This window comes from Ochlerotatus camptorhynchus, unplaced genomic scaffold (assembly GCF_037179485.1).
Source record: "Ochlerotatus camptorhynchus isolate MF236.1 unplaced genomic scaffold, CSIRO-AGI_Acam_v1.1 ptg000550l, whole genome shotgun sequence".
Classification (NCBI taxonomy): Eukaryota; Metazoa; Arthropoda; class Insecta; order Diptera; family Culicidae; genus Ochlerotatus; species Ochlerotatus camptorhynchus.
This window is the reverse complement of record NW_027041033.1, coordinates 2993687-3018514: the sequence shown is the minus strand read 5'-3', so window position 1 is coordinate 3018514 and position 24828 is coordinate 2993687. Positions and strand designations below refer to the sequence as shown.

Below are 24828 nucleotides of genomic sequence, written 5' to 3'. Positions count from 1 at the left end.
CATCTATTTTGCCGGCAATTTTGTGAATAATTCTATCTCCATCTGGCTGTGATGAAAACAAAAATATAACACATTTCATTTTTGAGGATATGCTGATGAATCTCAATCAGAGTTGTTTGCGCAGCGTGTGAGGTAAGGTGTTTTTTACTAGTAACACGCCAGCTCACGTCACACGAGTGCTAGATGAATACCAAAGGGATCAAATCTCGCTCAACTATTCAAAAGGACCATGCTCTTCATTGACTTTCTCTTTGAACCTCTATGGTAGTGTAAATGAATTTGCGGATTTTTTCAACACACAGTTCGAAGAATGAAGTTACGGTCCAGAATCCAATACAACAGCATCAAAATACGACAGGAAACTTTTTGTAGCCGAGTTATTAACAAAATAGAAAGTCGATGAAGCGAGTCGATCTATGGTCCTTTTGAATAGTTGAACGAGAAATCATGCAATATTTTTTAGAACTATAACAACATACCTGCTGGATGTTTACAACATATCCATCCGTCAACAGAGCAGTTTCTTGTTCCACTACTTCATTACTGGTAATGCTCGGAGTAGTTTTTGTCTCCATCAGAGCTTTGGGAACAGATTGCATCGGTTCTAGCTCAAATCCTTGAGAGCAGGACAAAAGTTGGCTGAGATCCGGTTGGCAGAAGATTGTCTCAAGTGGCTGAGCTATAACCTCATTCACAGTCACAACTGATGATTGGTTCAAGTTGGGATTCGGTGTGTTTGGAAAATTGACTTGTTGCGATACACCTGTATGGAAAATATAAATATGTAGAAACGGAAATGTTAAATCAATATAGACAAACAAATACTTACTTGGGATGTTCTCCAAAAGATGGTTAAAATCGTATTCCTTTCGGGCTTGATCTTTCTTCACTTTTTTCTTGCAAAATCCGAAGTATCCGGCGACTGCCCAGATAAATCAGCAGCCTCCTGCTGCGCTTCCAAAAACGTAGGTATAAACTTCCGTTTTACAGAGCAAGGCATTTTGCTCCAATTGGCACTTGGTTTTGAAGCGGCATTTTTGCGGAGCGCATCTGCTTTTTTGCTTGGTCAAAATAACTCGTTTCCGCAAACCCACTGATGCGGCACCACCGTCACAACGGGTCTCCCAGCTTCGTAGGTCTGAATGACCAAGAAATAATCACCTAAAAATAATTGGTTCGCTTAAAATAATTTCAATTTCTACTCTATATCTCAAATATATTTACCTTTACTCATTATGGATACAATCCCAGGCAACACCAGTGGATGAAAACGATGGAATTACAATAAACATAATTTATTTTGACAGCGACAAGGCAGGGACGTATTGCTAAGAGGCAGTGCTACCAGATATAATTTTAAGCGTTTATTCAGTAATTGATAGGTTTTTGTACAACACTTAATCAATAAGATGAAGTTGTTGTTTATTTATGTGTATTGGAACTTTTAAAGAGCAATTGTAAGGCTTGGGTAACTCAAAAGAAATTATGTTTTTATGTGACTGTAAACTAATGGTTATTCAACTACATAATAAAAATTAGCGACTGAAGCTTCAAATACTTCTTTTGATTGACTGAAATGTGTGATCAAGGATGGAGCAGATGGAAGCTTAGGTAGCCGTCTATCGTGGGTCATGAGTTCGAGTCTCGGATCGAATACACTCGACATTGTGTAATACATTTAATAGAGGTAATTGACACATATGAAGCATCATAAAATAATTGTAATAATTGAATATTTAACAGTTATACTGATTAATTATAATTAAAGTATAAAGAGAAAAAATCCAGCAATGCCTAAGTATGATATTTGTAAACATATATGGCAGCACCAAAGAGTACATTTTTTAAAGTATTTGTATGATGTAGCTACTCAAATTGAGGCTAATAAACTTTAATTTAAATCGTTGTTAAACAATTGTTAAGCATAAAATAATCCGTAAACGTTGTGAGTGGTTGTGACTTCTTTATCTTGTGTTAAATATCCACTGTAAGCTTCTAAATAAACAAATCAACATGAATACAGTATGCTGTACTGCACATGCTGAATAAAAGCGCTTGGGTAGAGTTAATGCAAACAAATCAGATAACTATACTACAGCCACAAATTGTAAGTGTTTTCCGAGTTTATTTAAAGCTTTATAATGGTTACTACATACTGTATACTACTGTCATACATTTTAAGTGTTTCAAAAGTTGAGTTGAAGCTTTATAATAGTTATACCAATAATTTAAGATTGTTGTAGCGTAATACATACAAATAACATTTGCTGTATAAACATAACATTTTCAAAAGTTGTTAAACTAGTGTAGTTGAATAGATTCTCCATTTTTGAGTTAACAAAAGCTGAATAGTAGTTTTGGTTTCAAATAAGATGATGATTGATAAACATGATGCTGAACAGTGGTTCTAAAGAAAAGCTTTTCCAAACTAAAATTGTTACTTGGGACACTGTTGTACCAACAATCAATACGAAACTAACGATTTTAAATTGGCTCACCACTTTAGTAGCCTATTGGTCCCAAGCAAACGATTAACGTACCCTATTCTAGTTGAAATTCTATTACTACACTATGTTTGTTTTGATTCGCTATGAAAGTTTGACAGATAACATCAGGGGTGTGTGGATTCATGCAGAACATGCAGGGGTGAGTGAAATAGCTTGGGACTGCTTGGGACCGTTGTTCTGGTACTGAGTGAGCCAAAAATAATAATGATTTTCTTCGGGACCCAGTGGTCTTAGAGTTACCTCTATGGTATAACCAACAATCAATACGAAACTAACGATTTTAAATTGGCTCACCACTTTAGTAGCCTATTGGTCCCAAGCAAACGATTAACGTACCCTATTCTAGTTGAAATTCTATTACTACACTATGTTTGTTTTGATTCGCTATGAAAGTTTGACAGATAACATCAGGGGTGTGTGGATTCATGCAGAACATGCAGGGGTGAGTGAAATAGCTTGGGACTGCTTGGGACCGTTGTTCTGGTACTGAGTGAGCCAAAAATAATAATGATTTTCTTCGGGACCCAGTGGTCTTAGAGTTACCTCTATGGTATAACCCTGCTATCCGAGCGTGGTTACTTCTGACAGACAAGAAGTTAAATTTTGACAACCTTGGCTAAGTTCTTCTCGAAAACCGGTCGATCGACAGCACAGGGAATTTCGAACATAGAAAATAACTTTTGAAACGTCACTTCTAACCACGAATTAAATTTAGCTCGGCAATTGGTTCACAGCCTTAATAGCATAGAGGTAACTCTAATGGTGGTAAGCTCCAACCGGTATTATCCTCGGATTAAATCCCGATCAAGAATGTCCGGCTGGTTTGATGTCGACATCAGAGTTAATCAACATAATTCTGAGCAAACATTTTTCAGATCATACAAACAGGGACGGTATTAAAAGTTAATCCGAGTTGGAGCTTACCGCCATAAGACTAGAAGCACAAACGAAGTGCAGACGGAGCGGCTCGAAAACTTTGGTGACTAACCTGCTATTGCAATTTTTCAGTGTACCACATGGCAACACCACAACTACTGGATTGTACCACATGGCAACACTACTATTAGATTGAACTAGCATTTTCACCAAATGTACTAGAATGTTTTGGTTCTATCTCATTCACTCTACTCAAAACCGAAATGCATAAAAAAATGACAAAATGGTACGCACTCTTTGCACACTGTCAAAGAATCATTGTACACAAAATCAACTTTGTTCAAATCAAAACAAAAAACTAACCCATCTGGTGGATGATGGCACAAGCTTCCAAGAAAATTCTATTACAGTGAACCACATTATTTTAATGGATTTCTTCGCCAGTTAGTCGTCTGTAACTTCGTTTGTGCTAGAAGGTTCTGAAATACACAGAAAAAAAAGGTGGTGGATTTTACATCCAAACAGCTGCACAGAGGTCATTCCGCCGGTTGTGTAATATTACGTTGTACGATGTACATCGATTTTACGAACAAAGTTACATCTTTTGATGTAATATTGTATCTGCTTTTTGCTATTAATTATGTAATAATGTAATAATTTTATACATCAGCTTGAATTACGTTGATCGATATTACATTTTTTTTTTGCTGTGTAACTTGCTCAACTGTTTTGGCTCAGCTCTGGTACTCTCTTCGGTCCCAAGCTAATCGATTCACCCATCGAAACATAGGAAAAAACCAATAACCCCTCATTTTACCTGTCAAACTTTCATAGCGAATCAAAACAAACATTGCATAGTACTAGAATTTCGACTAGAATGGGGTACGTTAATCGATTTGCTTGGGACCAATAGGCTAGTCAAGTAGTGAGCCAATTTAAAATCGTTAGTTTCGTATTGATTGTTGTTAATAGCCTGTACACAGAAAAAAAAAGTTGTTGAATATTACATCCAAACTGCTGCAACCAGGTAAATCCATCGGTTGTGCAAAATAACGTTGTACGATGTACATCGATTTTGCGAACAAAATTACATCTATTGATGTAATATTGCATCTGCTTTTTACAATTACATCATTATTTCATACATCAGCTTGAATTATATTGATCGATATTACATTTTTTTTTTTGCTGTGTATGGCTATTAGCAGCTAGTTGGTGAGGTGCAATGACGTTTATATGAGGTCTGGGCCAAAGGGCTTATTAGTGTTAGTGAAATGTGCAAATGTTTGGTGGTATTCGTATTTTATTGCAATGTTTATCTTTTTACACGAGACAGCTGTTGCCAGTGACGTATTTCTATCTGTTCTCAGTATGTTGGCAGTGACGTATTTCTATCTGTTCGGAGATGTTCAGCAATGTTAACAACATGTTTGCTTCTAACACCAGCAAGCTGCCTGTTGGCCCACACCTTATATAAATGTCATTGGGTGAGGTGTACAACTCTAAAGGCCGGCGCACAATGCATACGTTTTCGGGTTTTTTGACAGATAATGCATGGGCTATGTAAAAAAACCTGAAAACGTACCCATTGTGCGCCGGCTTTAAGGCCCAAGCGCAATGACAGCGGAAGCGGAACGGCAACGGCAGCGGAAAAGCCCGATCTGAGTAAGGCTACTTGTCGGATTGAAAACTAGTTAGAACCAAATCGACTTCGGTTAGGCATCTTGATGTGTTTTTTGACAACTGTCAAACTTTCCGTTTCCGTTCCGCTTCCGTCCACATTGCGTTTGGGCATTTAACGAATAGTTCGTTGCTTAATGGCTTAATGTATACAGAATTATCATTTTCATAATGTGTTTTGAATATTCTTTCAGGTTGAAATAATTTATATATAAAGCATTTATGGGGCATTCATTAGTTTCTATCGAAATGGGTAAGAATTACTCAGTTGACAAATGTCATCATCTGAGTAACCGTTACTCAGTTTCATCCATAGGCACATTTACTCAAATTTGAGTAAAAGCATGTTTACCCATTTTGGGTAACTTTCCTTTTGGCTGGACTGAGGTTGTGTTCCATTTGGTAATTAATGTATAATAATATAATGAATATAATGCATTTATTTTTCCATGCTCATTTGCTGTCACTTTGCGGAGCCGATATTCATTGTTTGGATCACAGAATTACTTAAAACTAACATTAGTAAAGCGGGAGCCGATTACTCGCGGCTATCTCGAGGTTAGGGGTAACAAATTGTAACAAATGGATGGCAGGGTAGGGATTGAGAACACAAGGTTTGGAGAGCAATGTGCTCTTTATCTCGAACTAAGTGACATACTGATGAAAAAGACAAACATGGGCAGCTAACAACTTGGGAGAACAAATTTGACACTTCGAAAATAAATTAAAAAGTTCGAAAATCTCTCTGTTCTCGATCGACCGATTTTCGAGCAGGTGTTTGTCAAAATTCATGTCTTGTCTATCAGAAATAAGTTTGCTAGAATAGCAGGTTTAATTGAAATTTTTCTATCTGTCAATTTTAAGTGAAAATTCACCAAATGGAACACAGCCTTTGTTTTGGTAATGATGAAACCATTCGCGTTGACGACGACTCCGAAACTGTTCACTCCTATACACGGTAACCAGTACATTAATGAGTAAATAAATACCCATTTTTATGTTTATATGTAGCTGTCAAAAAATGTGTAAATTCAGGCATAACATTTGATAACGACACAAAAGCATTTGTAAACACACTTTCTAAGGCCCTTTACACGCGAACCAAAGTACGCCCACGCAAACCAACAACATAATCGGATAGGGGCAACTATCACCTTTCCGAAAGAGGTATTGGTTTGCGTGGGCGTACTTTGGTTCGCGTGTAAAGGGCCTTAGAAAGTTTGTTCACAAATGCTTTTGTGCTGTTATCAAATGTTATGCCTGAATTAGAAGATCTGAAAATGTGTGAAAAAATACCCATTCTATGAATGTAGTACCAGTCAAAAAATGTGTATTTTTATCCTCATTAATAGGTAAAAAAACTTAAAACCTTGCTGCATCGTGATTCGTTGACGCACGGCATTTGTAGCTGACCGTAAAATTTTCAGAGATCAAAAGCAGAAAAATGGAAGAAATACGGTCCAAACTGGACAGTTTAACAATGGACAAGAGAGTAAGTGATTTATATTAATTTCATAGCTAAGTTTTAGAAAAAATCCTCATTATATTCAAGTTCTAGAAATCGTTACTTTGTACACATTTTGCAGAAAAAATCGTACCTAAAGATGTGTAAAAAATATTCTTCTATTGACGTTTGCTGGGCTTACACATTTTATGAATAAACCACCTTTTCACTCGTTAATGTGTTTACGCTAGTTACCTTGTACGAAAACCTCGAATTTCTACTAAGTTTCAATTAACTTTAAACGAGCGTGAACATTCAAACCCCCTTCCTTGTCCCCTTCCATGCGCGCGCCACTGGTAACCGTTAGCACAAACCACACGTTTTCTTCCTTTTGGCAGCCGGCTCATCTGTCAAATTAAACGTAAACAAAAACAATATAATTTTTTTCCGAACTACGGAAGTGCATAAAGCTCTTTAAAATTGTAAAAAACAACTTAATTTTCTGAAAAACATATTAGCAATAAACAATACAAATGACTCTGGTAAGTGTAATAATTGTTTTTATGCGAATATACTGCTTTAAATCGAAGAAATTTCGCTCACAGAAACAAAACTCAGTGCAAAGCAACAACATGTCGTTCAACCCGTTCAATGAGCCTTTGTTGGCCACGGGCGGGTATGATCACACCATCAGACTGTGGCAGCCATATTCGGGGCACTTGCAGCATATCCTCACGCACACGGATTCGGTAATATTTTGCAATCGGTACAAAAATTGCATTATTGTTGTTTTTTCTTCTTCTAGCAAGTAAACGCCCTGGACATAATTCCAAACGGGACGATCCTGGCTGCTGGAGGCTACCAGCATATCCGCCTGTACGACATGAACTTTAGCTATCCGGTTGTAAACTTCGAAAGCGTCATGAAGAATGTCACCCGTGTTGGGTTTCAAGAGGACGGCAAATGGATGTTCACCGGTGGAGAGGACTGTCGGGTTCGCATTTGGGACATGAGTTCTCAGAATCCTGCCTGCAAGCGGATGTTCGATTGTTTGACGCCGGTGAATGCGGTGTGCTTACATCCGAATCAGGTCGAGTTGGCCATTGGCAGTCAAGGGGGAAGCGTCTACCTGTGGGACGTCAAGTCGGATGTACACGAACAGCTGATTCCGGAGGTGGAATCTTCGATTCAGGACATTGCAATTAGCCCGAATGGGCATTACATGGCTGCGGTTAACAATAAGGGCAATTGCTACATTTGGAGCTTGTCTAACAGTGCAAACAGCGAAACGCAGCTCACACAGACTGATCCGAAGCTACGTATAGAGGCACACAAGAAGTACGCACTTAGGTGTAAGTTTAGTCCGGATTCGAGTCTGTTGGTGACTTGTTCTGGAGATGGTACGGCCAGGATCTATCGAACCGATACGTTCCAATTACATGTGGAACTCAAGATCGAGAAGTACTGGATGTGGGACGCTGTGTTTAGTAACGATTCCAAGTATTTGTTCACGGGTAAGTGGGATTTGTTGGTGCAATTTGGAATTATATCTGATCCATGGTCTTTGTATTATAGCTTCATCAGACGGTACCGCAAGGTTATGGAAAATAGAAACGAAATCAATCGAACGAGAGTACCAAGGACATGTGAAAGCCATCACGGCACTTGCCTTCCGGGATGGTTCAGCGAAAACTTAGATCATCAAAATTTACAAACTAGATTAAGGCGTGAAATGTATGAAGAATAAACATGAATTTTAAAAGCTAACATTAGGATTTCTTTCTATTTTTACATTCATCACATCCATCTGTACCATAAGGGAAATTGTATTTGACTTCTCTACAGAACCAAAGGGGAATATAATTTTAAAAATTAAACGAAAAACTTACATATCTAACGAAAGAACCGCACGCACTCTCACATCAATCGCTTGAAGAACTCGTTGATGTCGTCTCCGCGGAAACCGGCTTCTCCTCCCAGCGTCCGTAGCTTTCCCTTTCGGGCCGCCTTCCAACCATCGGCAGGCGATCGCAGTTCAAATGTATGCAGGATCTTCGTTACCTTCTCAAAATTTGACCCCACCGTCAGCAGCTCGTGCAGCAGATCTTCTACGCAAATTATCCCCAGGTGGCCAAACTTTTCCTCCACCTGTTTGTTCGATGTAATCGGAATCTTTTTCGGTCCCTTCTCGCCTTGCTGCGGCTTGAACAACCCGTACTTGTAGATCAGCTCCCGGACGGTGGAAGTGGTCGGGTAGCCCCAGATCACCCACGGTTCCACCATCTTCAGCATCGCATGAACTCCCTCGGTTAGCTTCAGCAGCACAGCCCTCCGTTTGTATGGCAGACCCAGCTTGGCCAGGATGTGCATCACTTCCTTGTTGGCAATGAACTTACCCCGATGACGGAATACCAGAATCAACCGACCGTGTTCGATAGCTTCGTTTTTCAACTGAATACCGGTTTTCAGGAAATTCCTCTTCACCCGCATCGAGTCTCGTTCCGCCTTACGGAAATCGGCGATAAACAACTCCGGTTTGCAGAATTTCTTCTTGCGGTTCTCCGGCAACGGCTTCCGTACCCATTGGTTGGCATCGCGCTTGATTCGGGCTTTGCGCTGTGCCAGGATGCTGATCTCCTCCGCCGGCAACTTATTCGGGACGGCGTACTTCTCCATCTTTGTGTGTGATTGAGCGTGGAAAAACGAAAGAAAATTGTATTTTCCTGATGGCGACGCACTATTTTCCACGGCACCGACTGCGATTCCGATGCGAGCACGTTTATTTGTTTTGAATGAGAGATGGAGACGGTTTCGGAAAATGACATTTGCTGTTGGTCGGTAAAGCAGATTCGGCTGCAATATACAGTAGCGGCCGTTCATCGATGGACGAAAATTTGAATATGCACCCAACAGGGTTGTGTCCAGTTCACTCAAAAGATTTTCAAATCTTAATAGATTAAAAGTTACGCTAAATTGCAACTCTACTGACCGACGCATAGCTTGATTTAAAGAAAGAGAATTAAAAATGGATTATACATCGTAATGTATTTTCTGCTTGTATTCAATCCTAGTATTAACTTGGTTGGTGTATGTTTAGCTGTCATTAGGCTTTTATGATCATTTTGAGTGAATTGGAAAACAAAATATATAAGGATACGTTGAAAGTTATTTTTATTCTTTTTCATACATATATACAATACATTTGATTTTAATACCGCTACCATCACCAGCGGAGTCAACAAATTTCTGGGCCACCATCCAGGAGATAAGAAGGGTTTTATATATAATGCCACTTCACTGAGTTTTCACTCGTTGGTAGAGAAGCAACCTGAAACGGATATTAACTTCATATCGTTTCGAATGACCTGGCAGGAGTTTCAGCTGAGCAGAATGGTCGTAAAGTGACTTGCAAGTGGGAGATCGCATACTAACGAAACATACCAGGAAGGAAAATAAGCTGTGTGCTGACTTTGCACCGAGCTTTGTACCTGAAACGTTAGAAGTGGAGCTGATGTCACCATTCGATCAACTAAAACGGGAAAGAAATTCAGAAGAAGCTCAGCACATCTGAAAGCACTTCCCAGTGCAGAGCCTAACAATACTGATCCACCCGAATTTACAAATTCGTCGGAGCCTCGTTTGCTGCTCAAGAGCAGCCACCGTGAAAAGGAGGATGATGATACCATAGAGGTAACTCTAAGACTAGTAGGTTCCGAAGAAACGTGCTCAACTTTTTGGCTCAGCTCTGGTACTATCTTCAGTCCCAAGCTTATCGATTCACCCCTCGAAACATAGGAAATTCCACTAACCCCTCATTTTATCTGTCAAACTTTCATAGCGAATCAAAACAAACATAGTGCAGTACTAGAATTTTGACTAGAATGGGGTACGTAATCGATTTGCTTGGGACCAATAGGCTACTAAAGTGGTGAGCCAATTTAAAATCGTTAGTTTCGTATTGATTGTTGCTAAGATTTTGTTTTCGTGTTGGTAAATTTTACCGAAATCAGAACAGCTGAACGTTCGGTAAAATTTTGACCTTCATTTTAAAGGCTATTGAACTTGAAAATAATTTCAAAATATGTTCAACCTTGCTTAAATGCTCGCTTAAATGATCAAATCTTGTCATTTTAGTGGAGATTTAGTTTCAAAGTAGCTGAAAAGCAATTGAATTGAATTGCATAAATTTTACCGAACAGTTCAGCTGTTCAGATTTCGGTAAAAATTACCGAAGTCGGCGATAGTTTCTAAGTGTGTACGGGGTATAAACATAGAGGTAACTCTAAGACTAGTAGGTCCCGAAGAAACGTGCTCAACTTTTTGGCTCAGCTCTGGTACTATTTTCGGTCCCAAGCTAATCGATTCACCCCTCGAAACATAGGAAAATCCAATAACCACTCATTTTATCTGTCAAACTTTCATATCGAATCAAAACAAACATTGTGTAGTACTAGAATTTTGACTAGAATGGGGTACGTTAATCGATTTGCTTAGGACCAATAGGCTAGTCAAGAAGTGAGCCAATTTAAAATCGTTAGTTTCGTATTGATTGTTGGTTCTTCTGCATTAAACCTAAGAGGAAGAGGAGACTCTTACTGTTTTATCTATATCTCTATCTATATCTATATCTATATCTATATCTATCTCTATCTCTATCTTACGCACTTAAAATCGGCCCATCACGAGCTGGTTCACGTTTGACAGAAAAGTGGTTCGTTTTCGCCCCCGTATTGCTTCGAACGTGTCAAAATCAATATTTCTAATTCTGACTACATGGAAAACAAAACATTGGTATTGCACATTTTTCAAGATTACTAAAAATCTGTGATTCTCGGTAGGAAAAGTGAAAAATCGGTAGTTTTTAACCTTTCGTCTGTGAATCGGTAGGCATCCCGAAAATCGGTAGATCTGGCCACTCTGTTTATTTCCTCACTCATCACTGCAAATAAACTTCACGTAATGTTCACTGGAAAAGGTACGTAGATATTTTCCATCGTACCTTTCAGGTGAATATTACGTGTTTTGGGAATGAAATCTCGAATGAAATCCCATTTAAGTGATACATATAAAAATCAAGTGTTTTTCACGTAAATTTTATCGGACCTACAGATGATATTCAAATTGGCAACACTTAAAAGTTACGTGAAATTTCAAGTAAGGTTCACAGGGTTTTATAGTTATATTTAAGTGAGATGGTGGTAAATTTCGATTTATTTTTTCAAATAGTATATGAAGCCATTTATTTTAGTGACACATTTATTTTCCAAATGTTTTATTAAAACAAAATATGTATTAAGGGGGTATTCCCGATCTTTTTTTTCAAAAAATCAAATTTTTTTTTTTCACGTTTTTTTGTACTTTAGACTATATACTTTCATCCCCCCAAGCCGTTTTCCGATCAGCGAATTCGGTGTCCAGGCATAGCTGACTAATGGTAAGAACCCCCAAATGGTTTTAACTAAAGTCAAAACTTTAAACGCGTTTTTCTCGAAACCACATTTTTTTTATCGGGCGAAGATTTTTCTCAGAAACTATAAGAGATATTGACTTGAATCTTTGCGCATTTTGTTCCTTATTAAATTCTTTGGAGCTTCTCCCACTTTCAGCCAAAAATATTAACATTTAACATTGTTTGAAGCACCTTAAAGTTGCAAAAAAGCGGGCTAAAAATCGCCTGTTTTTTCATATGGCCGCCATTTTGTTAATTTGCAAGATTTTTTGCTGCCAACGGGAGAAGCTCCAGAGAATCTTATGCAGATTATTATTTCATCACGAAATCTGTTTCAGATGAAGCCGTTCCAGAGAAAAGTCTTCGCCCGTCCAGGCGTTTGCGGCGAACAGGGGTCTGTTTGCCGCCATTTTGTGACGTCAATAATGTCTTTTTTTATGTCGAAAAAAATTTATTTGTAAACTTTAATGTTCAATAAACAAGAATCCCAAAGAGTTAGGCGCATTACTATTCATTTTCCTTGAAAAAAATTAATTGAAAAACAGGCCGAAAAAAGGCAAAAGATTGGGAATACCCCCTTAACTGGTGGGCCACCTATTTTATGATTTCACTCGATCTACTGCCTGTTTTTTCTTCATGGCACATGGACTGGAACTGCTTCTATAAGGACTCACGTTTTTTACTTTAAGAAAGGGCTTCAGTTTCTGGGAGCTCGATATTTTCATTAAGATCGCTGATTTCTGTATAAAAGAATTTAAAGCGAAAATTGATCATCGTTCTATTTATTCAATGTAAATAGTTGATTCTTACCATTTATTTTAGCCAGGAACTGATGATCTGGAAGCTTTAAAAAAATCCCCCATTTGCTGGAATAATCATATAGCTCGCCAATTGAAATTATAAGTAGCCCAAATAATCTGATCCTGCATTCGCTATTTCATTTCTGGATTAATGAAAAAGAAGATTATTTTCTGAATTCCAATGAAAGTTAAAAACTGGGCTGTCTGGCAATCCCAAATCTTCCAACAATGGGGAATGCCTATACTTTCCTCTGTCACCATCTTGAACTTCGAGGTTACACACAGAACATTTTCACACCATGAGATCACGTAAAATGTATGTGAATTTCACATAACTTTCACCAGCATGACACATGGACTTGACCAGTAAATCCAGTAAATTTCATCACTAAGTCGTTGAATTTTACGTATAGCATGTAAATCCTATTATATCCTTGGTTTTAAGAAGTCACCTGCATTTTCAGGTAAAATTTACGTTTGTCATAGGTTCAGTGCAGAATTTACAGTTTTAGCACAGACAAACAGACGTATCACTTTGAACAAGTTTTTCTTGAAAACATAGTATCTCAAAACATAGGACCTCAGTAACGACATCTTTCAGGCTTCTCGCGGAAAACAAGCTTGCTCCCTAACTCGCAAACAATATTGCATGAAAGTTCTATAGAATGTATAGAAACGTCAAAGTGATCCGATGCCAGCGCTGCGGCGAGTAGTTCGCGAAACTGATAATATTCAAATCTACCGTTAAATGCGTGAACGAAGATACACATTGAAGAGTTACGTCTGTTTGTCTGTGGTTTTAGTTTCTCTTTTTGCTCTCACTAGCTCACTCATATTTCTAGATGTTGAGGTAAGAGGCGGCATAATTTCACCGTCTACAACTCCTAAGTTCAATACATTCCTTCCGGCTCCGACTCCGACTCCAACTCCTTGAATACGACTACTCAGCTCTAGCTTCTACTCCACAGCCCTTTATTAAATAAATAATACGAAAACATTATTATGCACCAACGATTCACACTATTCATACATATGATAATTAATTCGGATGATCAAATTTAACTAATTTTCAAAAAAAGAATCAGAATAATTTCAAGGAGAAAGCAGGTAGTCATATATTTTGTTATCGGAATCGTCGTCTTGTGTCATCCTTGTTAATTACTAGTGCACTGTTATCGTAGTTCTACCGGGATCTTGTCCTTGTTCCTTTGCCAGGTTCTTATTGTGGATGGTTTCGTAGTAGATTTCGTTGTAGAGTGTATCAAATCTTGCAAAACAATCCGGAATCTTGGTAGAAGCTAGTAAGATCCTTGCTGAGCGCTGATTTTTACAGTCCTCGACATGTACCCATTTGTCGGTTTCCCCCTTTATTTTTCTCAAGGAAGTGGATCCACATTTTGATTTCTATTTGGTGGACCTCCTCTTATGCCACAGTTACAGGTCTGTTGGCTGTTGAGCGGTCTCAATGTCACATAGGGCCTTATTACGGGTGTCACTACACGGTGATAAGCAAGTGATACTCAGAATAAGAGCCGTGATTACCGTACAAATCAAATGGGAATCACTTCACCGTGTTGGTCTGTTTCGTTATTGCCACACGGCGAATGAGAACGACTCAAATTTGAGTTTAGTTCACTCATAATCGCCAAAAGTGCAGGAACTCAGCGATGAGTAAAATATGTCCCATGGTTTCCTGTGGAAAACCTAAAAAATCTACCGGAAAATGAGGAAATTGACGAAAATTTTATTTAGTCTCGGAGTAGTACCAATAGACTGAGTGAATCCAATCTTTACTTTTCTCAAATTTGGGATTTTTTCCTGGAAAATCTTGGAAAAACCTGGGAAAACATGAGGCAAATTAACTCATCGCTGAGTTCCTGCACTTTTGGCGATTATGAGTGAACTAAACTCAAATTTGAGTCGTTCTCATTCGCCGTGCAGCAGAGATCCTATTGGCGTTGACGGCACCGTCGAAAAATTTGCTCTTTCAGCAAATATAGACAGTTTCTTATGGGAATTTTCGGTGGAGTGAAAGGATAGTACAAAGTCCGCCATGTTTCACGCACAGTCTGACGTTTGCTTATTTTTCTCATATGAGTAAAGAGCTACACTGAACGAATTTGACATATTCCTGTTATGTGGAAGTCTAATAAATTTGCGCTATAAGATAATCCATTGAAAATGATATGATTGAAAATGTGTCAGGTAAATTTTATATGAATATCTGATACATTTACAATGCTGATAATTTGGTAACTTTTATATGATCGTCATATGATAAATGAAAATCGATCAAATTATAATAATTAACTGAAATCGATTTGAAACCCATAAGCATAAGCTATACTTTTCACCACAATATAATATATGTGTCATAAATCAATCGAAGTAAAGTTTATGTGAAAATAACATGAAATTTACTTCTTCTTTTGACACATATATTTAATCGACTTCTAAAAATAAATTCGAAAAATAAACATCAGGCAGTGGGAGCTTTCACAGTTGTGCCTTTTTTTTATTGTAGCTGATTTGGGATTCGATCAAGATCGGTTGAGGTGTGATGCTTTCGGTGTCTGTGCTCGATTCCACTGGGCCACGGCTGACTTCAAGATTGAGCTCGTTCAAATAGCATGAAGTAAGAACAGCTCTCCCGACATGGAATGTAGTGCAACTGTATGCTCGTTCTGCTAGAGTGAAGACAAATAGCAATGACAAATTTATGTTCCGTTTCGGTGGTGGTGGCAATAAATCAACGACTAAATTATATGATTTGATAGATTGAAGTTTAGTGTAGAAGTGTAGAAGGCTTACAATTAGAATCATAGCAAAGTAAATATTACAGTAGAATCATTTTTTTTTCAATCTCAATACATTCTTTTCTGGAACCAATTATCATATGAAACAATAACAAACAAAGATTATTCAATACAGTATCATTGTTGTTAGTAGTATTTAGTTCAACTAATCATTTTAATGAGTGTACGTTAACATCGTTGAAAATTGTTTCAATAATTTATAAAGAACAATCATGTAAGATGTATTTTATTGGGAGCAATATTCATCCCAGAAAAACATGCAAAAACAAATGCTTGCTGTTGGATTTCTTAAAAGGCATTTCTATATGACTATTTAATGATTGGGATAGATCTGTTTACAATCTTTAAACGTCAAAAATCAAAGCAAGCTATTACAATGAGATATACATGTTTTCCTATACTGCAAAGTTAAATGACAGTCCAATAGTTTCTACATGTCTATTTACACGCGACATATCAACAAACGTCAAAAATCAGTAAAAGCAAGTCCAATAAAATATACATGATTATCTTATAAGATATATATTTTAGTGAGCAATATTCATCATGAAAACAGGTATATTTTACTGAATTTTCTCTTAGTGCAAACTTATATGATTTTCCATTAGTTTCTAGATGTCTGTTCCCACCCATGACATATCAACAGTTTTTCACCATGAAATATATCAGACAATATTCATATACTTCATACCTTCGCTAACCACGTTCGAAGCAAAGTATTATCAAGTACTAAGTATGTGAAATTACGATAGAAATCATTCCATATCGCAGTCATAGTTTTTAAGTGATAATCCAATGGAATCTATCAATCATCACATAGAATGAATAAATCTGCTGACATTGCTATGTTATAAGATGGATCCAATAAACGGTACATGTCGATTTGTTTCAGTGTACAGAGTCGCCGTCAACGCCAATGACGAGATCGAATAAAGCTGCACTCAAAAATATTACAAAACGAATATAGATTAGATTTTATGCATTTTATGGTTTTTCAAAATGCATACATTGGTTCGATTAAAATTTTCGTCAAAATTATACTAAGTCCGAATAACGGAGTGGAATTCGATCAGTGTTTAATAAAATGACAAAAAAAAGAACATCTAGATTCCCTTCGGAGCTTCGTGCTGATGAAGAGCTTTGTCCCGGCGGATTTCTACTGCGCCTGTGATGCTGGGCAGCATCGAAAATGTAAGTATTTTTTTTTTAAATAATATTCATAAAAAATAAACTAATTTAAAAGGCTTCCTGAGACAATTTTTATTTTTATTTGAAAACAATAATATTTTCCATAAATAAAATAAAGAAGCGAAAAATACGTTCTCTCGAATAAACCGTATCTATGCATTGAAAGTATATTTCGATTTTATACTATGGCACGCATAAACAATTTCTATACTAAGTTTGCATTCTCTCCCTTTATACCGACCTTTGCGTCGGTACGGAGAGTTGCGATTTAGCGTAACTTTTATACTGTTTAGATTTCAATATTTTTTGAGTGTAGTGAATCCTTCGCCAACTTTTATCGAAGCCGAGAGTAATCAAGATGCAGAATGGTCTGAGTTTCAACCCGTCAGACTCAACATCTATCACCGAAACTAGGCTCTGTCATGCTCCAGTCCGGGCCTTCGTCGAAGGTGCTGTCGCTGACTCGCACACTGTAACTTGCAAGTACCCATTAATGGGTATAAAAGTACCCATTATTAGTAAGTATATGGAGCTGTCAAATAATGGTTAATTGAATATTTTTGGAAATGGGTTCTTTTGTACCCATCTTTTTTACCCCTTCGGGGAAGAAAACTGAGTATTATTTTACCCATTATTGGGTGAAAATTATCTTAATCAATAGTGAATACTGTCTAACACAAATCATCTTACGAGGCCTTCAAAATGGTTTTTTTATGTCATCTGTGCCTAATAAAATGAGTATTGAAATGTAAGTATTTATTTGGAATATATCTAGGCGGTGAACATTATGAAATTCAGAAGAACTTTAATAATTTTCATTTGCTTAATTTCAGATCCACAAGGAAGTGGCCGTGCACAAAGTGTTCCAGGAAAGGATGGCAAGAAGGAACTTCCGATGCAAAAGCAACATATTGCACAGCAGGGACAGGGTATGCCAAGTAGGAAAGCGGTATGATCCTTCTAGGAGCACAAGAAGACTCTGCGGATGTAAGTGAACCTCCCGGAAGTGGCAATAATTATGCATTTTAACAATCATTATTATTGAAATAAATGAAAACAAGTTATTAATGTTAATGTTTCCGCCATTTCAATGATATATGTGAAAAATCAAATTAAAATTAATCTCTAAATAGCTCAATTATCGAAAATGTATACTTTTTACCCATTTTCTAAATCGTTTCATTTCTGAAAATGGGTAAAAAGTACCCGATGATTTGACGTACAAGCTCTTTACCCATTATTGGGTAAAGACGTTTTACCCATTTTATGAGTTTACCCACTTTACTTCGAAATGGCTACTTTTTCACCCATTAATGGTTACTTGCCAGTTACAGTGCAGTGCACCACATCCACACTAAAAAAATATTGAAATCTAAATAGTATAAAAGTTACACTAAATCGCAACTCTCCGTACCGACGCAAAGGTCGGTATAAAAGGAGAGAATGCAAACTTAGTATAAAAATTGTTTATGCGTGCCATAGTATAAAATCGAAATATACTTTCAATGCATAGATACGGTTTATTCAAGACAACGTATTATTCGATTTTTTATTTTATTTATGGAAAATATTATTGTTTTCAAATAAAAATAAAAAATTGTCTCAGGAAGCCTTTTTAATTAGTTTATTTTTTATGAATATTATTTAAAAAAAAATACTTACAATTTCGATGCTGCCCAGCATCACAGGCGCAGTAGAAATCCGCCGGGACAAAGCTCTTCATCAGCACGAAGCTCCGAAGGGAATCCAGATGTTCTTTTTCTGTCATTTTATTAAACACTGATCGAATTCCACTCCGTTATTCGGACTTAGTATAATCATAGAGGTAACTCTAAGACCACTGCCCTAATACAAATTGTATGGTTAATTTGCTTAACGACGTGTTCTGGGTATCATCCAAACCATTTATGGAATAGTTCAATGATTTTGGTTATCGTTCGTTTATGGTTATTTTTTATTAGGGTGGGTCCCGAAGAAAATCATTATTATTTTTGGCTCACTCAGTACCAGAACAACGGTCCCAAGCAGTCCCAAGATATTTCACTCACCCCTGCATGTTCTGCATGAATCCACACACCCCTGATGTTATCCGTCAAACTTTCATAGCGAATCAAAACAAACATAGTGTAGTAATAGAATTTCATCTAGAATAGGGTACGTTAATCGTTTGCTTGGGACCAATAGGCTACTAAAGTGGTGAGCCAATTTAAAATCGTTAGTTTCGTATTGATTGTTGGTATAAATCTGAATTTCCCAAGAGCCACTTCTCACGGGTACTCCCGTTCCGACTGGCCAAACACAAGTCCAATCGGTTCCCTGTATGTTCCGTTCGAAAGTAGATAGTCATATACCTTTCAAATCTTAAAATATGATAACCAAATTGCTGAGAACCAGTCATGTTAACATGAATCGACACGCATTTTGCTCGGGACTTTTTCGGGTTTTTCCTAGGGGCATCCCATTCTAAACTATCCAGCTTTCCATGCTCGGTAATGGCGACCTGTTTGTATGAATAAATTTATCCTTTACTGTGCTTTTTGACACTATCTGCAGGTAGAGTCGGTGTATAATGAGTCACGCCAAGAGTGAAGCCAAGTCTACCTATTGAACTGTCAAATCGGCTACCTATCGGTAAAGTACACAAACATTACGATGCTATGAAAGATCCACGAAAGGTATTGCAATAAAATATAAAATATAATCGAAGAAGTGATCATAAACACGCAGTGAGCAATAAATTGTCATGGGATACGTTTGGTGATGATCACTTATGAGAATTTCTACTATTTTTGGTTAAGATAATTTGACTAAATCACTGATATAAAGATTTACTACAGCCGCTATTTTTTTTTCTCGCTGGAAGTCATTTGAAGTTGATGTAGAAGTCCTTTGTTGCCAAGTGAAAAGAAAGGGAATCTTTCGAAAACCGTGATGCGAGTTCAACTGTTTTTCTCTTGGCGTGACTAATTAAACACCGACTCTAACTGAAGGGCGTATGTTGTTCAATTTTCTTCTGTTCCTGGGAGAGGGAAAGGGAGGGGTCAAAACCCGAACATCCAGATAGTGTCAAAAAGCACAGTAAAGGATACATTTATTCATACAAACAGGCCGCCATTACCGAGCATGGAAAGCTGGATAGCTCTAGTATCAATTAAGTGTTTCCAAGTATCTGATATGGCACAGTTACAGCTTCAACTAAAGGGTAGAACAGTCACTCAAAGTATATCTTTCAAGTATTTAGGTGTCTGGTTCGATTCCAAAAGCACGTGGGGAAAACATATTGCGTATGTGAAACAAAAATGCCAACAAAGAATCAATTTTCTTCGTACAATTACTGGAACTTGGTGGGGAGCACACCCGGAAGATCTGATCAGGTTGTATCGAACAACCATCTTGTCGGTCCTAGAGTACGGTAGCTTCTGCTTTCAATCCGCGGCAAAAACACACATCCTGAAGCTACAACGGGTTCAATACCGTTGCCTCCAAATCGCGCTTGGCTGTAAGCACTCGACGCATACGATGAGCCTCGAAGTACTCGCGGGTGTTCTCCCACTGACAGATCGTTTCGCGGAACTGTCCTTCCGGTTTCTTATCCGTTGTGAAGTAATGAACCCATTGATAATAGAAAACTTTGAGAAGCTGCTCGACCGAAATCCTCAAACAAGATTCATGAGTTTGTACTATGAGTACATGACGCTGGAGGTTGGCCCTTCTTCATTAATCTCCAATCGTGATTGCTTTCAAGCCTCCTATCACAAACGTCCTATCACTTCGTTTGTACTCCTATAGTTCCACTGTAAATTTTGATCTGACCTTGATGCAAGAAATCCATGGAATACCAGATCACCATCGGTCGATGGTTGTTCCCTCAATTTTTGCAATCAAGTACCACCATGTAAGTAACGATAAAAGATTTTTCACAGATGGGTCAACCATAAATGCTTCCACTGGATTTGGTGTATTTAATCAATTTCATAGCGCATCTTTTAAACTGCAGAAACCATGCTCAGTATACGTTGCGGAACTCGCAGCTATGTTTTACGCAGTAGAGCGAATTGCCTCACTACCTTCTGACCATTATTTCATTTTTACGGATAGTCTTAGCTCATTGGAGGCTATTCGTTCAATGAGGCCGATGAAGCACTCCTCGTATTTCCTGCCTGAAATACGATCTAAACTGAGTGCTTTATCTAACTGCTCCTATACTATCACCTTAGCTTGGGTCCCATCTCATTGCTCAATTCCGGGTAATGAGAAAGCGGACTCGTTGGCTAAGGTGGGCGCTATGGAAGGCGATATTTAAAGAGCGACAAATCGCCTTCAACGAATTTTTCTCCATTGCTCGTCAGCAAGTCCTCATCAGTTGGCAACACAAATGGAATGATGGTGAATTGGGAAGATGGTTACATTCTATTCTCCCACAGGTGTCGAACAAACCATGGTTTAAAGGGTTGGACATGAGCCGCGACTTTATACGCGTTATATCAAGGCTTATGTCCAATCACTGCTCGTTAGACTCGCACTTCTATCGAATTGGGCTCTCAGACAGCAATTTATGTGCGTGTGGCAGTGGTTATCACGATATCGAGCATGTTGTTTGGTCGTGTACCCTACACCATGTTGCCAGATCTGATTTATCCACATCCCTCAGGGCCCGAGGAAAACAACCCGCGATACCCGTTAGAGATGTCTTGGCGAGCCGAGATCTCGACTATTTGAATTTAATTTATGTGTTTTTAAAACGGATAGATCTGAGGATTTAGTAGTTAGTGTCATCTTGTGTTCTCTCAAGTTGTTAGCTGCCCATCGGTGTACCCCCATGTTTGTCTTTTTCATCAGAGTGTCGCTTAGTTCGAGATCAAGAGCACATTGCTCTCCAAACCTTGTGTTCACAATCCCTACCCTGCCATCCATTTGTTACAATTTGTCACCCCTAACCTCGAGATAGCCGCGAGTAATCGGCCCCCGCTTTACTAACGTTAGTTTTAAGTAATTTTGTAATCTAATCAATGAATATTGGCTCCGCAAAGTATTCTTAGGTATTTTTAAGTATTTTAAGTTTTGGATATTTTTGGTCATAGTGACCGGTTACTAATGTAGTTGTTTGTTGTTGTATATTTCGTTACGTTTAATCATGTACGCATATTAATACTAGTTTCAAGCAGATATTTCTTTGCGAACTTTGACAGTTTCATGTGCTTGAAAACATCTGCTACCTTTCCCCTTCCTTTTGCCGTATAAAACTCCTGTCCCGGAAGCTGCTTGTAGTCGGCTTTGTCGTAGGTTTCTTCGTCCATTACCACGCAGTCAAACTTCGTCAGCATCGTCGTGTACAGCCTCCGGGATCGCGCTTTGGCCGTCGTATTTTGTTTATCATCGCGATTTGGAGTCACTACCTTCTTGTAAGTCGATAGTCCGGCTCGTTTCTTGGCTCGATGCACGGTTGTAGACGATACACCCAGCTTATTTGCGGCATCTCGGAGAGAGAGGTTAGGGTTTCGCTTGAAACTACCGGCAAGTCTCTTTGTCGTCTCAGCGGCTTCCGGTTTTCGATTTCCCCCTGATCCAGACTTCCTGGCTGTCGACAAACGTTCCCCAAACACTTTAATTACATTTGTAACGGTTAATTTGGCAACTTTTAGCGATTTTGCCAACTTTGCGTGCGAGTAGCTCGGATTTTCGCGATGCGCGAGCAAAATTTTGATACGCTGCTCTTCTTGCTTGGACGGCATTTTGACAACTGAAGAGTGAATTCCAAAATCAAAATAGGAGCAACATTCTACACACACACACCTTCAAAATGAGGGGTGTTCAGGTTTTTTAAATGCAAAATTGAAAGAAATACGTCAAGTTGATATTGACCAAATTTTGACCGTATCACCCTTTAAATTAAATGAGCTAGTGTAATCACGTTTATGAGTAAGTATTTAAATTCTTCTTCTGAAATACTATAGTTCTTCAAAAAAAAAAAATCTTTCAGCGAACCAGTTGGAGCAGGGACAGTGAATTATTTATGATTTCGAACTGGCTGTTCAGTACGATATCAAAATTTTGAATTCTATTGCTTAGCTGGAGGTTAATGGTGCCGTTTTCATCCAGACTCGCATCCAGATTCTGAACTGGCCTTCCTAACCAACCAACTCGCCAACCAGTCTGAACTGCCAACATAAAACAAGTATGTTAGACGTCATTTCAGGCTAAGAATTACCGCAAGCTGCATGAACATGAAATTTTTGAATTTAAGCTGATCAATGATGCTAGGGCTACTCTGATAATTTGCCAGAGAGTAATAGTTATACAATGAAGCATAACTGTTAGCAATTCGTTGGGCCAATTGACTCCAAATTTAACTGATGAAATTGATTGTTTTGAGAAACTTTCATCGGTAAAGATGAGTTACGACGGACTGGCGAGGGAGCTTAATGTGAAATGAATATGAATTTCTCACTTTTGGGCTTCGAAACCAATTACGATAAGAAGGAAAATATTAATTTATTTCAAACTATTGTTATACAAAAAAAAATACGATTTAGTCCAAAAACGTTACCAATTTGTTTCCATTTCGTGTAAAATAATTCTTATATAAACTTTTTCTGTGTTTGAACTATATGAATTTATTTCAAACCATTCCCCAAAGAGTCCAGTTTTAACACATAACAATCGTCTCTGATGCATGTTAACATCAATTAGGGAGCGGTTCCGAGATTAACACAAAGCGGATATGTTGATTCGATCATGCCCAGCCTTAATAATAAGCCTTAAGCAGTAGAGCATCGAAGGTTCCAAATAATTATAACATGTTATGCGCTATCTTGATGGTGGTTTCTGTGTTGCAATTATTATGTAATATGAGCCGTCTGAACGTACAATTATTCAGTTTCAATCAGCGTAATTCCATAAGTTATCGTCCAACGGTCAAGATCCTAAGGGATGAAAAATCCATATTAATGAAGAGATGGTTTTGGGATTGAAAAATTTGTTCAGATGATTTGCTTCCACACTCAGTTTCTTCCAAAGTAACTGTCCAAATAGTTCCATATTATCCCTTTGAATGACAGGTGAATCGGTTTGGCATTCCCTTGAATCAAAATGGTCTCCTCCTCGATTCCTACAGGAAAGGAATAAATTAAAAAAAATAATAATTGATTTTTCTAAACACGCACACACAAAATCCCAGATGACACCGCGTAAATAATCGAATGAAATGTGTGGTAACAAACTAGCGCTAAATATTTCTTAAGTATTTTTAAGTATTTTCAGGTATCTTAGATATCAGTAAGAACTTCCTGAGTATAATGCAAGAAATACAAAGTTTAGAGTGGGATACCCCTAGGGTTTTTCCGTTCCGGTGACAGAATCATAACGATTGATCATCGCATTGTCGAGAACCAAAAACCGACACACTGTTTGCAGCCTTGGTACGTTGAAGGGCCACCCACATTAGATCCGTTTACGTTGCGTCGACATAAATGTGACAGTTAGACAATAGATTTAGCTGTCACTTTGCCGCAACGCGTCAGATCCGGATCTATTGTGAGTGGCCCTTGAGAAAGTTTTGATGGCTTGGGGGGTTTGGGTGTTTTGGGGTTCGAAATCTTCAACCGCATTTATCTCCGTAAATAAGGCTTTAATTGCATTTTGATGGGTGTTTTGGGGTTCGAAATGTCTAAATCTTGATTTTTAGAGTGTTTTAAAATTTGAAATCTTTATTCCTGTTTATCTTCACAACAAAGCCTAAAACGTGATTTGAAGGGTGTTTTGCGATTTGCGGGGTGTTATGGGACTTTAAATCATCGGATCGGCATAACATTCAATAGCGTTCTATAGAATGACAAGGGGTTTCCAATAAGATGTCATTGATGTTGATGGAATAACAGTGAATGCGAAGCGAATTCAGACAGAGAGAATCCAAACAGGGACAGTTTCGGACACAATCAACTCCTGCTCCTCCTCCAAACAACGGGACAAACGCATTCCTCAACAGCCTTTATTTGAAAATGTAATAAAATATGTAAGACACTGGCGTTTACATGATGTTCTTTTCCAATATATTTTCTTCATTGTGTGA

At 38.0% G+C, this 24828-nt stretch overlaps 2 protein-coding genes across 2 annotated transcripts; one reads left to right on the top strand and one right to left on the bottom strand.

Moving 5' to 3' along the window:
* Window positions 1-6961: 6961 nt before the first annotated feature.
* LOC135713342 (protein LST8 homolog) lies at window positions 6962-8269 on the top strand. Its single transcript, XM_065236448.1, has 4 exons — window positions 6962-7049; window positions 7113-7256; window positions 7313-8021; window positions 8083-8269. The coding sequence occupies exons 1-4, from the start codon at window positions 7041-7043 to the stop codon at window positions 8202-8204; spliced, it is 984 nt and encodes a 327-aa protein (XP_065092520.1). The 5' UTR covers window positions 6962-7040; the 3' UTR covers window positions 8205-8269.
* Window positions 8270-8324: 55 nt separating this feature from the next.
* On the bottom strand, window positions 8325-9318 carry RpL7-like (Ribosomal protein L7-like). Its single transcript, XM_065236461.1, has one exon. The coding sequence runs from the start codon at window positions 9181-9183 to the stop codon at window positions 8425-8427; it is 759 nt and encodes a 252-aa protein (XP_065092533.1). The 5' UTR covers window positions 9184-9318; the 3' UTR covers window positions 8325-8424.
* Window positions 9319-24828: the final 15510 nt, after the last annotated feature.

Coding starts and splice junctions, on each gene's coding strand:
- RpL7-like (XM_065236461.1), bottom strand. CDS start 9,183: ATGGAGAAGTACGCCGTCCCGAATAAGTTGCCGGCGGAGGAGATCAGC.
- LOC135713342 (XM_065236448.1), top strand. Junction 7,257..7,312: donor TCCTCACGCACACGGATTCG/GTAATATTTTGC, acceptor TTCTTCTTCTAG/CAAGTAAACGCCCTGGACAT. Junction 8,022..8,082: donor TTCCAAGTATTTGTTCACGG/GTAAGTGGGATT, acceptor TTTGTATTATAG/CTTCATCAGACGGTACCGCA.